At 48.9% G+C, this 15625-nt stretch overlaps 7 protein-coding genes across 7 annotated transcripts; 3 read left to right on the top strand and 4 right to left on the bottom strand.

The window, feature by feature from the left end:
* Positions 1 to 588: 588 nt before the first annotated feature.
* K444DRAFT_592562 (GroES-like protein) lies at positions 589 to 1823 on the bottom strand (the record flags this gene model as incomplete). The annotated part of the gene is made up of 4 exons (XM_024878246.1): positions 589 to 837; positions 898 to 1012; positions 1065 to 1607; positions 1654 to 1823. 4 exons carry the CDS (start codon positions 1821 to 1823, stop codon positions 589 to 591), a joined length of 1077 nt encoding a protein of 358 aa, XP_024734671.1.
* Positions 1824 to 2207: 384 nt separating this feature from the next.
* Positions 2208 to 2717, top strand: K444DRAFT_533156 (uncharacterized protein; the record flags this gene model as incomplete). The annotated part of the gene is made up of 1 exon (XM_024875130.1): positions 2208 to 2717. A coding segment is annotated over one exon (510 nt), but the record flags the coding sequence as incomplete, so codon positions are not given.
* Positions 2718 to 4015: 1298 nt separating this feature from the next.
* K444DRAFT_664911 (uncharacterized protein) lies at positions 4016 to 5108 on the bottom strand. Its single transcript, XM_024887024.1, has one exon. The coding sequence runs from the start codon at positions 5064 to 5066 to the stop codon at positions 4353 to 4355; it is 714 nt and encodes a 237-aa protein (XP_024734673.1). The 5' UTR covers positions 5067 to 5108; the 3' UTR covers positions 4016 to 4352.
* A 343-nt stretch (positions 5109 to 5451) lies between these two features.
* Positions 5452 to 6820, bottom strand: K444DRAFT_592563 (PLP-dependent transferase; the record flags this gene model as incomplete). The annotated part of the gene is made up of 2 exons (XM_024878247.1): positions 5452 to 6118; positions 6144 to 6820. The coding sequence occupies 2 exons, from the start codon at positions 6818 to 6820 to the stop codon at positions 5452 to 5454; spliced, it is 1344 nt and encodes a 447-aa protein (XP_024734674.1).
* A 650-nt stretch (positions 6821 to 7470) lies between these two features.
* Positions 7471 to 10953, bottom strand: K444DRAFT_631515 (uncharacterized protein; the record flags this gene model as incomplete). The annotated part of the gene is made up of 5 exons (XM_024883370.1): positions 7471 to 7656; positions 7714 to 8523; positions 8574 to 9596; positions 9684 to 10265; positions 10333 to 10953. The coding sequence occupies 5 exons, from the start codon at positions 10951 to 10953 to the stop codon at positions 7471 to 7473; spliced, it is 3222 nt and encodes a 1073-aa protein (XP_024734675.1).
* K444DRAFT_23938 (uncharacterized protein) lies at positions 10893 to 11970 on the top strand. Its single transcript, XM_024871291.1, has one exon. The coding sequence runs from the start codon at positions 11214 to 11216 to the stop codon at positions 11901 to 11903; it is 690 nt and encodes a 229-aa protein (XP_024734676.1). The 5' UTR covers positions 10893 to 11213; the 3' UTR covers positions 11904 to 11970.
* A 63-nt stretch (positions 11971 to 12033) lies between these two features.
* Positions 12034 to 14601, top strand: K444DRAFT_533334 (amino acid transporter-like protein; the record flags this gene model as incomplete). Its single annotated transcript, XM_024875143.1, has 10 exons — positions 12034 to 12184; positions 12375 to 12416; positions 12473 to 12680; positions 12739 to 12916; positions 12970 to 13063; positions 13221 to 13329; positions 13385 to 13886; positions 13936 to 14024; positions 14086 to 14299; positions 14386 to 14601. 10 exons carry the CDS (start codon positions 12034 to 12036, stop codon positions 14599 to 14601), a joined length of 1803 nt encoding a protein of 600 aa, XP_024734677.1.
* Between the last annotated feature and the right edge of the window lie 1024 nt (positions 14602 to 15625).

Here is a 15625-nt window from a genome sequence, read left to right on the forward strand (position 1 = left end):
CCAGTTACGCCACCTTGAGTGGGGCCGCAATAATGGAGCTCCAAGCTGGAAGATCCGAGTCAAAGCCCTGACCCAATTCACCTTTAAAAAACTCCCCCAACCCCCTTTGAATACGTGCTATCGCTCTTTGGAATATCTGCCTCGATCTCCGCTAGTAACGTTCCAGCTCTTGGGCTATACATAGCAATATGACCAGTATTGAACAATAGCCCAAACAAATACCACTTCCTAAGCTGGCAGCGTTAAGTTAACGTCAAGCTAGAAGGGGGCTGGTCATGGCAAGCACAGGTGTATCGAAAACGAAACCACTCAGAAAACAACGGCCCAAACCTCAACTTCCTGCGGCATTTCTTTTGGTATCGATCGAGATACAAGCAAATTTGATCGATACCGCAGAGACTGGGTGTATAATAAGTCACGTGGGCAAAACTAGCGATCTTTGATATGTACTGCAGCCGCTTTGTCAATTTATAACATATCTCAACTTTAATGAGTTTACCACAAAGATATCATTGGCCACTCGAAGTTTCGTTGACTCCATATTATCCCAAAGACCCGAAAATTTCATAATATTAACACTATTCTCTCCTACATCTTGTTGACCTGTACAAGAATCTTTATATGTTCACCCTTATTCATTGCCAGTTCTCCTAATCCCTTCTCCTGTGTATCCTCAAGTAGGATTCGACCAGTAATCCACGACCGTAATAGATCGTGATTGAGTCTTCCATCATCGAGCGCTCTAATTACGGCAGGGAAAATATGATCATCGTATCCAAGAGCTCCCTTAAGTGTCAACCGACGCAAAGGTATCTGAGTCGCGTCAAACCCATCAATCTGAATCTAGGTTAGTCACGGAGTTCGTTGGATACGATCTGGCCAGTGCGTTTCACTTACATTCTCATGATATATTCCATATGCCCAGTATACACCTCCGACTCTTAAACATGATAGCCCTTGTGCAAAAGTAGAAGGCGTAGCAGCAGCATCAAAAACAACGTCAGGACCGACTCTGTATTATAAATTAGCAAATTGCAGTTTGGTTGGGAATATTTACTGCGTACTTCTCAAACAAATCCTTTGCTTTTTGCACTAGATTTATATCCGTACTGCTGTAGACATTGTTGATTCCGTACTCGCGCGCCTTCTCGTTACGCATGGCGTTTCGACCTACAACCATGATGCGGCTAGGTTCGACACCCATAGCAACCAAGCAAGCGGTAGTTCCGAGTCCTATAGTCCCGGTTCCTATGACAAGTGCTCGATGCGTTGCTGCTTGAAATCCCGAACCTTCGATAGCATTCCAAGCCACCGCCAGTGGTTCAATCAAAGCACCAATATCGAAGGGGATTGAATCTGGTAGCTCAAAACACATAGATGCTTTGACTGTAGCTAGATCCGTAAGACCGCCGTTAGATTGATATCCGTATAATTTCAAACGCTCGCAGCTTGAATGGCATCCTCGAACACACATACGGCAAGAATCATCCCCATCAGCAGGAAGGATTACTGCACGTGTACCAGGCTTAATTGTTTTGACCGAAGGATGTACCTCTCGAACGATACCAGTAAATTCATGGCCGACGACTGTAGGACATCCTGGAAGGCTGAGAATCTAGCTTCTGTGATTAATAGTAGAATTGAGCTGAACACTTATAGAAGTATCTTACTGGACCATGCTCCCATTCTCCAAGATCCGAGCCACATATACCACACCACGCCGGGGCTATTCTTACTTGTCCATACTCCAGAGGAGGTAATTCCAAGTGATCTAGCCGTATGTCCCGATTTCCATGCCAGCGCACGGCTCTGACAGAGGGCATTTTCAGTAGCCGATTTTTTGTGATGCTTAGGTGCTTTAGGAGTGTATTCTTCAAAAGACATCCGTTTCTCTTGTTGTAAAGAGCGCGCTAAAAGTAAGAGTTAAATAGGAGCCCAGCCTATACCAAGGCCTCTTTTAGGGAGTCACATTGTGAATTTTTTGATATATATCTCACTCAGCTGACTTTCAGCCTAATGTGACACCGGTGGTGGGATGGACGGTTAGTATAGTATTGGTGGTCAGATTTGTCATCTGCGGTATGTGCTGCGCTGCTTATCTTACTTTTTGATGCACACCGAAACCCTTGTAAAGGGCAGTTACACCGACGGAAACTCGACGCTACGGACCCCATCATACCGGACGATTGGATGAATTCTGCAAGTAAAACGATATTGCTACGTTATGTGTGCCTACACACTCGTCACACATACTACAGTTGCTCGATGTGGCCTGTTTTAGCCACTTGAAACTGGTATCTGGCTGGCAAGTGAAACGTCAGGCATCCCTTAGTATTAATCACAATATCGAAGTCGACTTTCTATCGCTATACCACGTCGCACATGTACAGGGTATTGCGGAGGAGGAAAACATCAAGGCTGGCTTTGCAGCAGTGGGCCTATTACCGTTCAATCACGATCGTGTGCTCATGGTATCATCACTCACCGTACTCACCCAGTGCTTATTCAGTGCTTACCTAGGCTTACCTAGCTTATCTACACTTACCCAGCTGACTTGGGAGACTACTACTCACCCGTGTACTCACCCAATGCTCACCGGGGTCTTCACCCACCAGCTCTCCGGGCTACTCACCTACCCATGTTTCAGAGTAAGAAAACGCGGACATTTTAAAATGAAGAACAGGCAAGGCGACACGAAGGCAGAGAGCGAAAAATGAAATAGATTTCCGCTTTGAAAATACGGAAGAATATATTGCCCGGTCGACGAGCCAAAATACGTAGAATGAAACGCTCAAAAATCCAAGGTCTAAACGTCGCCTTTCTGAGGTGTTTCGATCTGGTTCGATAAGGATATGTGCAAATGGAAGTACCCCAAAGGTAGGGTGACCGCCGGCCGACCGGTAATCAGAGGAAGTGCGAGCTAAGCAGGCCAGATCCAGGAGGAAGGTTCTTGAGATCCGGCAAAGCATTCCAAGTATTGATAATCTAGCTGCTGAGATGGTGGGGAATCGCGGTGGGTATCCATGTTTCCATATTGGGATATTTCCGAGGCAGCCTGAGTCGTTGCACTGTTGAATGCATTGGAAGCTTTTTGTAGCGTTTTGCTGCTCTCCAACGCAGAGTAAAGGTGAAATTAATGCTACTCATTGTTGATTCATGGTCCAAATTAGTGGAAGCCTCTGAAAACAGGATTTCCACTCCTCCACATAAATCGTAGGCTCTGGAGGCGTGCCATGCATCCGTTTACTCGAATACTTCAACTTCTGTTTCGAGGCTGTGCGTAGTTTCCAGTCTCCAAGCCTGGTCTCTGGTTTGTCCTGCCAACGCCGCCGCTTAGGACGTAATGATGATTGTCGATGGTGAAATCTGTGACATCGAATCCACGCCTTTCCAATCCTACGACCTCTGACCATACTCGTCGAACGGCTCGATTGGTAAGCCTCAGAGGAAGTAAGATCTTACCTGAAGATTCAATGCTTGGGCAAATTGGAAATCGCTTGAGTTGCTCGACCGGACGAATAGGTTCGCCAATTATCAGAAATGCCGACCCTTGCGTCATACGCAGGCTGATACACCAAAACCTTCCACGGTTTACCTTGCGGCCGAATGGCGGATAACTGCCAGCTCATCGCCGTCGTTGCAGGGTAGACTCCCAGCCTCACCTGGCCGTAGAAGACCTCCACTGAAATCCAGTTCAGGCAAGTCGTTGTGGTGAAGAACAACGAATCTGGCAATCGAGGGAAAGTAACTTTTCTTAAAGCCCTCCTTAGCTCTGCACAATGTCACCTGAAGCCAGTTGTGATTGGCCAAAAACAAGGACTCCGCCTAAGGAGAAAAATAAAATATTCTAAGTAATTTTTCCCTCTTCTAGATATTACTTCAATTCTGTCCTCAATCTCTTTTGAGTAAATTATCTCGATTAATAAGACACACATTGTTTTGCGAAAATATAACTTTGTTATAAATACTCTAATTTAAGAGTAATATAGAATAGAGCTTTAAAAGTCACGCTACTAACTAATATATAATATCTGAGTGAGAATTACCCATCTAGAACGCGTGCGAGCATTTTGGGTAGTAAAGGGTTATTTGAATTGCAAACGAAGGAGAGCTTCCTTTGTCGCGTTAGAAGGCGCTAGTCTAGTGTAAATTTAAGTTCACGTGACTGCTATTCTTCTATATCTGACAATTAGTAAAGAACTTAACTTACTAATATACCTCCAGTTACTAGCATTTGACTGAATTAATATCTTCTATTATAAATCAGACGCTCATGTTTCCCTCATCAGTCACCGCCACACCGATACCCTAGTACTACACACCCCCTCACATCTTATTCCACTCCCGTCCCCTCAAATTACATCACTCATCAACTCCGCCATAGGCCCCCACCTTCCATCACCCTCTAGCATTCCAACCTCCCACTGCAAATTCTCCCTCGCCCTCTCCTCGCACCGCTCAAAAAACACATCCGAAAAGTACAACCTCGTCGTATCTAAAAACTTCTTCAATGCCGCTTTCCTCACACATACATACTGGTCATCAGCAAACTGACTATACTCTCTCCGAATCTGCCTCATATAAGTCTCGTATTCCTTCCTCTCCCTCCCTAGAACCTCCAAATCGAAGTCCAAGAATAGCTTCAGATCCCCATCATGCTCGTCCCCAGGCGGAACTTTGTGCGAGATCGTGGCAGTGATGTATTGCTTCACGGTAGAAATGAGAGGGGCTGGGAGGCGTACTTCCTCAGCGAAGACGGCGAAGTGGACTTTGGATTGCTCCTCGTTCCACCCGGATGGTGAGTGGGGAAGGTGTTCCCAGTCGTGGAAGATGATTGCGAGGCCGACGGCAGTGGGGTTGACCATCTGGGGGAGGCAGGAAGAGAAGTGTTGGAGCATGGAGTAGATGTGAGTAGATGTGTGGTAGTATCTATGCCGCTCTGAGTAGGTTGAAAGGAGAAGGTTGGTCCATTTTTGGATCGCTGACGAGGAGGGGTTGAACGGTTGCAGGAGGGTTGCGAAGGTGGCCGTGATATAAGTGTCTGGAGAGATGAGGGGTGATTCCATGATGATGGTGCTATTATTGTATGAACAGTAGTTGGGAATGACTTGAGGTAACGTCTAGAGAAGGTTTTTGTGGAGGTGGGAGTCTGAGGTGGGCGACTCCCGTCCGCAGGTGCACAGCCACCACCAGCTGAATAGGGACAACCTTCCTCCGTCTTTGCTTATTTTGGGAGATCAAAGGCGTCGGCAGCCAGCAATGGAGTAACAAAAAGATATGAAGGTGAATTTTTACAAGAAATCGTCTTGTTCACAGCCTGTCGATTGAGTCAAACGATTTGGCGGTCACGTGGGTCCCCCTATCCCTCCACCTGCACATTCAGAGGACAAAGTCATGTATTTTATATAGTTTCAACCCACTGAACCGCCAGACACTTTAAATGCAACTAACTCACGGCTTCCGAAACTCTCCCTTCTTCACCCTCCCGCAAAGCTCTTTCAACCTCTCCCCAACCCATTCAAAATCCTTGACCTCGAGGTAAATCTGCCCACTAAGCCTAACCCACATCATCCCCGCATGAAACGCAATCTGCAAATAGGTATCGAACTCCTTAACACCCCTATCATTAATCCAACTCCCGATCTGGCCTGCTTCACAGATGTCAAAGATCTTTGTCTCGTTCTGTTCTTCCACTCCAGCTTTCTTAAACTTGAGCGGCAACGCAACATTAGCAAAGCAGCATTGGTTCATTGTACGAGTTTCGGTGGCCATAACTTCCGTCCCCAGAATTCCTGCAGCGCGCTGGCCGCCAACTCGAGCAATTTCATAGCAATACTTGCGAATCGCTTCCTCCCCGCCACAAATGCGTTTTCGAAATTCGAGGGCAGCGGGGATGCAAGCGTAAGGCGTGTAATCTATCGTTGCCACAAACTCAAAGAGATGTACAAACGGGGATTTCCCACCTGGAAGAGGTTCAGGTTCGGAGTTTGGGTATTGGTACCCGTGAGATGTCGGGAGAGAAGTGCGGATCAGGTGTTGATTTCGGAACGGGACATAGAAAACTGTGCAGCCGCGAGGCGTGAAGAGCCATCCGAGGCGTATTAGTAATAGCATCAGTCTTCCAAGCAAAAATTCCTACTCACTTGTGGCAATTACTCACAAAGAAATCCGGCTCAACAGTTCCCAAATACTTCAAATCAATACATCCCACCCCATGCGCGCCATCAATCAAGCTCAATACCCCGAGTTCCTTACAAACACCCACCAATTCCTCCCACGGCATCCTAGCCCCGGGGAACGTAAGCACTGTATCGAACATCGCCAACCTAACCCGCTTCCCCTGGCTTTGCACCCGCTCAATCGTCTCCCTAAACAACCACACGATCCCCTCATCCTCAATGGGGTACTGAAGTTCGATCTTCACACCCTCAATATTAACCACCTCTTGAATAGAAGCAATCGTTTTCTCACACGCATCATAGATCGTCGAAAAGAACACTATCACGTCTCCCGCTTCCCATGTCAGATTCCGCAGCACGGTATTGACGCCCGTTGTTGCGTTTGGGATGAGTACGACCTCGTTGACATCGATGCCGAGGAGGGGAGCGATGGCTGAGCGGGAGGCGTCGATGAGGACCGGGATGTCGCGCACGATGAAGGTATCTGGGCGGGCGGCGGCGAGGGTTTGGAGGTGGGCTTGGTGCTGGAGGACGGCCTGGGGAGAGCAACCGAATGAACCGTGATTTAAGGGCGTGTATGTGGGGGAGAAGGAGAAGTGAGCTTGCCGCATAGGGCGGCCGAAGGGTGTTTTGATTGTCATTGTGAGGGGTGGGGATTTAAAATAGGGTGGTGATGCAGGGAGGAGGTGAGGTGAGGTTTGAGAAGGATGTTCCTTATCTCTATCGTGGATAGCGGGTTGGCGTGGCCAATAGTGGGGTAGATCACTTTGAGCATAAGAGAGGGATGAGGTTTATGGTCGAAGAGAAATTAGACTAGTACACGAATTAAGCAACAGGTTGTTATAAGCCACGAAATATCACACGAAGGCAGCTCAAAATAGGGGAAGAGCCTTGAGCCAAATCATGTAAATGCTCTAAAGATGTTGCGGATACAACCACGTAAATAAGCCTCAACAGACGTAAGTAAATGGTCGATATTTAGACGAAGAGGATTTAAGGGCTAGGTTTATGAGAATGAAATCATTTTCAGGTTACAGCCGAGTCTAAGCGCCTGGGTATCCAATCCATCACCTCCTATCCAGGTTCAAATGCCCATTCCCTAACTCCTATTCTACTCCACGCTTATGACCTCAATCAAAATGCAGATATACTCGAAATCTAAGATGCAACTATATCGATCCTTCATATACCTCATCGGCGCCTGTTCACCAGATTCGTAATGAATGACAAACTCCTCCAGCCGTCGCGCAGAACCACAAATTCACAGCAAAGCTGCTGCACTGTCCCGTATCTACGAGTCGTTTTCTTTCGAGTACGACTTGATGATATTGAGAGGAGCGGGGACTGCGGGGACTTCGGTAACGGTAAGTTCAACGGGCTGTTTTTGGATCTCTCTCCCCTCGCTCGGCAATTCATATCGCTGTGTTGACCGGGAGGCAGCTGGCGTCAATGGGCTCATCGGGAAATCGAGGCCCTCCTACACATCATATCAGCATTTGAGATATCGAAATTTGGGACATGTTGTGGCACTTACACTACTATACTTCACGGGAATCTTCTTCACATACCCCAACCCCTTCGAAGAATCCGCCCAAGCCAGAACAATCGCCTCTTCACCCGGGAAACTCATAAACTCCATCGCGAACCAATCCGACTTCGTCGTAAGCTCCTTGCTTGTTGCAATCCTTTTGACTTCCAACGGATTGGAATTTAGATTTGAGATGATGTATAGATATCCTTTGTCGTTTACCATCGCGAGTTCTCGTCCAGTGGGTGAGAACGCCGCATACTGGATTCGGCTTCCCAACTTGCCTTGGTGTGTGGAGGCTTCGGTTCTGATTTCGGTTCGGTGTCCATCGTGAGGCTGTATTAGGACTGGAATCCCGGATTGCGTCCAGGTCGTGACACAAATCAGGTCCTCTTCATTCCCCATGCCCGATCTGAAGATTGCTGAAGAAGTTCCGTTGTCTTCCGACTCGTGGAGTGGAACGCGGTATCTGCACGGTGCGAGTTCTTGGAAATCAATGAATGGAAATCGCCATGAGTAGATTTGTATTGTACCACGAGTTCGGGTGCTTGCGAGGAGGACGAGACCGTCGTGGGAAAAGGAGACGGTGTCGACTGCGGGGCAGTTTTTGCAGTCCTTGTGGAAGCGACTGTGGAGACGGTCCTCTCGGGGCTCTTCTGAGTTTGTGGTCTTGAAGAAACGGACGATGGAGTTGTCGAATCCTACTACGACTTGGTTTTCTTTGGGGCAGATGGTCATGCTGATGCACCACGGCGACGAGGGCATGCGGTACTCGATGGCAGGTACCGTGGTTTGAATGAGATTTACAATGCGAAGCTAGAGCAAGGAAATCAGCGATTTGACGTTAGAAAGGCGGGTATGCTTACCGTGAGCTTTTGGTCCCTGGTTCCAATGATATAAGCCAAATGCACCCTGGTAACTGCCGCAAGCACACAATTGCTCTCTGTAGAAATTGCGCGACCTAGAAGTGGCGACGAATTGCCGATATCCCATATATTGATGGCGGCTTGGGTCCAAAAGAGAGCGTACGTCGAATTCTGGGAAATATAGACATTTATGCTTTTCCCACTTTTCCCTCGACTAGACACCTTCGAACTGGATGCTAAACTCTTCAATGAGAATTCCTCGAGTCTCTGAGACTCCAGCGTTGTTGAAGAAAGCGAACTTGAATCTCTTGTTGCGGGTTTTGGAACTTCTCTCCTCGATCCAGTTAGTTTGGACCTCCATCTTGACTTGCCTTTCTCTGGTGGAGCAACCAATGGAACAGTGCGACTTTTCATCAATGCTTCGGGCTCAAATGAGACGTTCGAGATGGACTGCAGTCGGGACTGACTTCCCCGAGAAAAATTGGGCGAAATAGGGGTCTCCACGGCGCCAGACGAGGGCCATCGAGGAACCTCACTTGTTTTTAGCGGGTCGGTGCAGCCTAAACCATCGCTAGACGTAAGATCCTCGGATGGAGCATGTTCCGCATAAGGTGTGTCGGACTTGAGACGGGATTTTGGAGAATGCGGTGTCTGTGGAGAAACGAGAGATTGAGGGAGGAGATTTGCCCTGTCAGAAGATATCGAACCAGGGAATACCGACCGGTTGGCAGTGGGTGAGTAGGGATGTTCGGGGTCCTGGATCCGCGAGCCCTCTCCGCTGAGGATATTGCCATATCCGACGTGAAATGGCATGCCTGTATCCATCCGTGGAGGAGAGAGCTGGAATTGCGTTGGCAAATGCCGCTCCACGTTGATAGTATCCGCGTTAGATTCGAGGGGTTTAAGGTGTTCCCATGCATGTCTGGCGAGCGACACTTCACGAGCTATGGTCGCTGCTCCACCGCAATGAATACATTTGGCATGAGGTGGAAGTGGAACTACTTTGGTCCCTTCTCGGTCCGCCTGAGGCAAAAGTATGTTAGCATGTTATTCTCAGGTCCTTCCAATTCGAGTTCCAAAGCCATTTTGAAGCATGCATGATATTCTCACCGGGAAATTCATATTTTCTGCGGCCTTCAATTGTGTTTCTCCTACAATATGCCCTTTCTGACAGTTGAGAACCCATAGTCTAGGACGTGCTGACCGAAATTGACCACTTGGATCATCGAGGAGGGCGATATTTCTTGTGACTTCGGAGATGCTGCGACTCAGTTCGTGATCACTCACACGGTTCAGCACTTGTCGATCACTGAGCTTCGTACACAAAAGATCAATCGCATCAATTTCAAACTCATCGCAGTCGGATGAGCTCCGCCGCCCAAGATTCAATGTGTCTGGAAGAATAATTCGAAAGGTGTCACTGAACGTGGCCACCAGGTCGAATTTGGATAAATGACCCGGCATCCGCAAGTTTTCCAAAGCGTGCAAAACTGCATTCCGCGTTCTGGCCGAGGAAGACTGAAGACGTACATCGCGAGTCTCCCTCTTCATCACATACTGAACAGACGCTCCTACCACAAATTGGGATATGTCTCGTAAGGCAAGGAATTGGACCAGCCAGTTTGCAGGGGGTCCATCTTGTGGTACAAGGGCAGCCACATATTGAGACGAAAGGCATTCGGCCAGAGGATACTAGATTGAAAAATCCTAAAATTAGCATTCGGTCTCATGCAACCGCGTAGTTTTGGGATATATTTACCAGTTCTGATGCCAAGTTTGGGAGTTCCACCCTCAACCTCGGCGGGAGTGCAAGCCCATTCGGCTCCGTCCGCAGAGAGTCGGTGATCTCTCTGCAGACCAGGAGGAGAAAAGATTCCTGACCTGGATAGCTATCAAATATCTGTTCCAATTGCCTGTGGATGCGTGCAAATCGATCTCTGCGTTCTTTTGCGCGTGATGACGGGACTTTAGGGTGAAGCGTGAGGAAACGCAGCGCATTTAGCAGCAACTCCGCTAAATATTTCTCCCTCAGCAGCCGAGTTTCCCACAGGCTCTCTCTTCCTTCAACTACCACTTGAAGCACAAACTCAACCGCTCGCAACGTCACCTCCCAGCTCGCGAGGAACCCCAGATACCATCCCACCTGCAAGTTCTCCGAGGGCAGTGTCAGGCGCTGCACGTTGAGTATCGTGTTCAATTGGGCAAGCAGCGTGATGACCAGGTTCTGGTACGTCTCCTTGTCGCCCTCCGCGTATATCTTTTCAAGCGAGAACTGGCCTAGGAGCTCGAGGATGATGTTGTCGATGTCGCTACGGAGAGATAGGAGCCTGAAGGCAGTAGTGAGTCGTGAAAAGAGTGACGACGATGCTGGAGTCGCCATCGCAAACCAGCGACCCAGGCCCGCTTCTGCGTGCAGCTGTGCCGCATGAGATGGTCGGGGCTGGGTTGTGCCTTGGATTTCGACGTCAAGTTTAGGTTACATCACCCATGGTTGAGATAGTCGGAGGCCTGCGACGATATATTCGTTTCTGACGTTGGTGAGGGTCGAGGGTACGGAAGCGCTGCTCTGGCGAGGACGAGGACGAGGACGAGCTCTCCATCTCGTTCAGCGCATGGGTGGTCTGCCAGGCCGTCGCAAGGATGTATGGCATTGGCAGACTGAGGCCAGCCACGACTCCAGGTCCCACCTGTTTAACCTTAATAGCAACCCTGTGCGTCGGGAGTGCTGGTTGTGCTACAGTACAAGTTCTGCAAGTTCTGGCTTGGGAAGGTTGCCCAGCCTCACGTGCCTACACTCCGTACTTATCGTGCCAGTGCCAGCAAGTTTTGTCGGACTTGAAGACTGCTTGGCGTTCAGCTGGTGGCCCCTTACCAGATCGCTGCTCGATCACTCGTCAATGGGTGAGAGGTGGACCTGGGAGCGCCTGGGTGCCTGGATGGCTGGCCACTTTTGATTCGTGCAACCCCAATGGCGCTCCTTCAGCGGGAGCTAGCCTCTGCCCTGCAGACCGATTGGTGTGGTCCTTCTTCTCAATTTCAACCATCTCTCCGTTCGTATATCGGGTTCGATTGGACACACTGCTTCCCAGGAGGCTTGGCCTGCTCTCTGCTTCGACCGGTACTCAGCGTTGCGTGGAATTTCCTTTGGCTGGTTTGTACCACGCTAATGCACCGGCCATGTATCTGCCAAGGGTAAGACAGGGTGGATGCCCGACTATTTCTGGTGCAGATCGATTTGACAACATACGCGGTAAGGTTACGGGCTTCGATTCTGCCGGCCACCACCCAGACGGCAAGCTGCCGATCCTTCAAATGATACTTTTTGCATGATGGCTGTGTCCCCTTCTTTTAGAGCCGGCGAGATAAGAGAGCAGAGCCCCACCACTTTCTTTCGTACCTGGTCCAAATCGGTGTTGTTAGAAGTTTCGTTCACACCTCTGATGAAAGCTTCGTCGCCGAGATGGATCACGAAAAACCAGAGGTGGTCATGCCACAAATATACGAGTACAGCGAGAATACGCGGTCAACACTGAGTCCGGATTTCGAATTCGCCCTTGAGCCGCCTATTGAACCTCCAAATGTGGAGGAGCGTCGCGAGCGTCGAGGGGAGAGTTTGTGGTGAGCTACCTTTCGATCAACTCTCTGAAGTGTCACTCACAGGTTAATAGGAGAGTGTTAAACGAGAGGCACATTAGTGTATGTTCTGAATCAAGTCTTACGTTGGTAGTACTGAAAGCTGACATGCTTTTCGATTGCAGATGATTGCATTTTCTGGGTATGTTCCTACTGCGCGTTTCTCAGAACAATTGTTGACGGAAAACGACTACAGAACAATCGGCAATGGTAGGCATCATTTCTCCCGTCTTCGGTCTGACCGAAATCTAATTGCAAATTTCAAGGCCTGTTTCTCGGATCTGGTACCTCCCTGGCGGTGGCCGGGCCCGGTGGAGCTGTCCTGTGCTACATAATCATGGGAACTGTAATCTCGTCTGTCATATCGTGCCTTGGCGAAATGACGTCCCTGATGCCAGTCAACGCACCTGTGATGGAATTCCCCAGAAGATTCCTAGACCGAGGTGTTGGATTTGCAGTTGGTTGGATGTATTGGTAAGCTTCAAGACATCTACTAAAGAGGAGTTTTGGTATCCAGGCTGAACGACGAAAGGTTCGCATACGCCATTCTCGCCGCAGATGAACTTGTGGCGGTCTCGAACACGATCAAATTTAGGTACGATGATGGTAAAACGTTCTTGAATTGGAAAATCGGCGAGGACGTGGATACTGGCGTGTGGATATCAGTGTTCCTAATCCTAGCAATAGCCATCAACATGTTTCCAGTCAAGGTAAGTCGGGAGAAAATCCTTCGAGAATTGTTGTTTACTAACATCAATATCAGGTCTTCGGAGAGCTCGAATATATTTTCGGATGCATCAAGATTACATTTATTTCGATGCTCATTGTGTTGATGTTGATTATCGACGTAATGAAGCGTGAGTCTTAAAAGCTAGCCCACATTTCCGCGTTTTTAAAAAGTTGACGAATCCAGCACGACCAAATGCTTATTACACCCAGTCACTTGGCTCTAAATGCAAGTCCTACTCCATTCATGTTTTCCCAATCGGCTCCCTAGCTAACCCTCGGCCGCAGATTGGAACGACCCGTATTCATTCTTCAACCCCGTGTATAGTGTCACGGATGAAAACGGCAATCTCCAACGAACGATTGCGGGCACAGCAGGGATTTTTCTTGGGGTGTGGTACGTTACTGACTGGACTGACAAAGAGAGGACTGCGCTAAGATCACACTGCCAGGACAACCATTATCCATGTCATATTCTCATATGTAGGAATGGATATCATTGCCGCGACTGCCGCAGAAAGTAAAAAGCTAGCCGACGCGGAAAGTATGAAGATGGGAGCTCGAAAAATTAGTCTGCGAATCATCACTCTATACACGTTCGGCATGTTGCTGGGGTCCTTTGTGGTTCCTAGAGACCATCCATTCCTCAACGGCGGCGGGCAATCCGTGGGCTCACACTCAATATACATCATCGCAGCAGTGGAAGCCGGACTCCCCTCAGCAGCGCACTTCTTCAATGCGATTTTTGTGTTCTCGTCTTTCACCTGCGCGATCAATTCGACATACGTTGCCTCACGAGTATTGTATACCTTGGCATTGCAGGATCAGACCGGACCCGAGTTTATCACCAGGAGGTTGCGCCAATGCAGATCAGGTGTCCCCATTAGAGCAGTGGGGGCAACTGGGTTAGTCTTGTTGGTTTCTTTCTTGGGCCGTACTGGAACTCCCGGGCAGGTGAGTGGATTCCCGCCTTTGTCCAATCTTTCGCTAATTCCAAATTCAGAGATTGAGTGAACTCGCATCCAACTGCACAGTATCATGCCTCATCCTGTACGTCGTTATCTGCGCGACATATCTGAAGTTCTTCCAAACGTAAGAGTCCTGTTCACCCCGTCTCAGCCAGGGAATTTGCTGACGTTCTTTATGTACACAGACTGGCAGACGTCAAGCTCTACGGCAACGCCTCTGAAGCCCAAGCTGCGATGTACGATCGCGACAACCCCCGCTACCCCTACAAGTCGCACGGGCAATGGCTCAAAGCGTGCTACGGACTGGTAGCTTGCACACTACTCGTACTCTTCAATGGCGTAGGTCCCTTCCTAGAGCATCCTTTCGACACAAGAAGATTCGTAGCTTCATATATCGGCGTAAGTGTTTCCCGTCTGACTCCATGTCCCTGTCCCCATTCGCTTGCGAAGCATGAGGTATCCTGGTAAGCTGACGCGCAATCCAGGTTCCCGCCTTCATATTCCTCATCCTAGGCTATAAGATCCGCAAGCATGGCTTCAGGGTTCAGGACTGGGGACCAGAGAGATCAAATGATCTCCGCAATACTATCCAAACGAACTCAGATGTCAGAGTTGGACGTCTCGAACTCCCTGATGATGGGTTCTTTACAAAAGAGAATGCGAGGACGTTTGTGAAGTGGGTATGGGTGTGGCTGAAGTGAATGCCTTTCCCAATCTCCTCCTTCGAACATCTTTCTCGAGATAAGGGATGAGTTTTTGGATGGGGCTAGGCGCAATGGAATCGGATTGGTCGGACCGTAGACCAATTTGGAGCGTGAAATCAATTAACGTTTCTGCATCTCCTTCAAACATGCTTCTGATTGAATGGCCAAGATCTTGCACCTGCAAGTCAAACTCGTTTTCAGCCGCCAAGAGCTGCAGCACACCGCTTCCCTCCTCTGCCAGCATACCCCTCCACAAGCAAACATGCCTGCACTGCTGCAGCTTCCCCTGTTTGCCCTGCGCGGAATTTTCCCACCAACCCAATCCATGTACCCTGCCAAAGACTAGACCAGTAGAGGGGAGCAGCGAACGAAATAATAATAGCATATTTATTTACCGCCGTCCACTGAAATAAGGTTTTGGGCCCAACATGGGATGAGGGGAAGGATCAGGCAGCAGATTTTTCTGTAACGTGCAGGGAATAGGACCGACTTCTGGGCTTGGCTGGTGCGAATGAGGAAGATAGGCCTGCGGGGAGTCCCAGGATGAGTTTATCCTGCGAATCAGGAAGCATCGGGAAGATAGGATTCTATTTTAGAGAATAGGAAGCTTTGGGAAGATTGAATTAGAGGTCGAATTTGGGGGTCAGTATTGAGATGGAATGTTGAAGGTGCGAAGTATTTGTGGTTGAGGCTTTGGGTTGAATGCGGTGCCCCGAGTCCATCGAGGTGTCTCGGAATGGCGCCCGGGGGGGTTAAAGGGGGTTTATTCGCTAATTTTCAGAGGTTTGAGGCCCCGTCCCGCACTGGTGAACTTGAAGATATCACATCCCAATCACCAACATAACGTGAACTACAGTATAATGTGTCTTAAGGTATTTACTTCGTGGCATTCAAGTATAGACAAGCTCCTGACGTGTAGTCAGGCACTGAAAATCACACTTCGGCGTTAGCAAACTCCGTAAATGCGGACACATTGGTGTCGGCCTATTCACGCCCGTTCGTCAATACGAGCGGTTTACCA

Source organism: Hyaloscypha bicolor, assembly GCF_002865645.1.
Source record: "Hyaloscypha bicolor E unplaced genomic scaffold K444scaffold_113, whole genome shotgun sequence".
NCBI classification, from domain to species: Eukaryota; Fungi; Ascomycota; class Leotiomycetes; order Helotiales; family Hyaloscyphaceae; genus Hyaloscypha; species Hyaloscypha bicolor.

Bases quoted from the DNA above. Each gene is read 5' to 3' on its own strand.
- K444DRAFT_664911 (XM_024887024.1), bottom strand. From the start codon at position 5,066: ATGGAATCACCCCTCATCTCTCCAGACACTTATATCACGGCCACCTTC.
- K444DRAFT_23938 (XM_024871291.1), top strand. From the start codon at position 11,214: ATGTATGGCATTGGCAGACTGAGGCCAGCCACGACTCCAGGTCCCACC.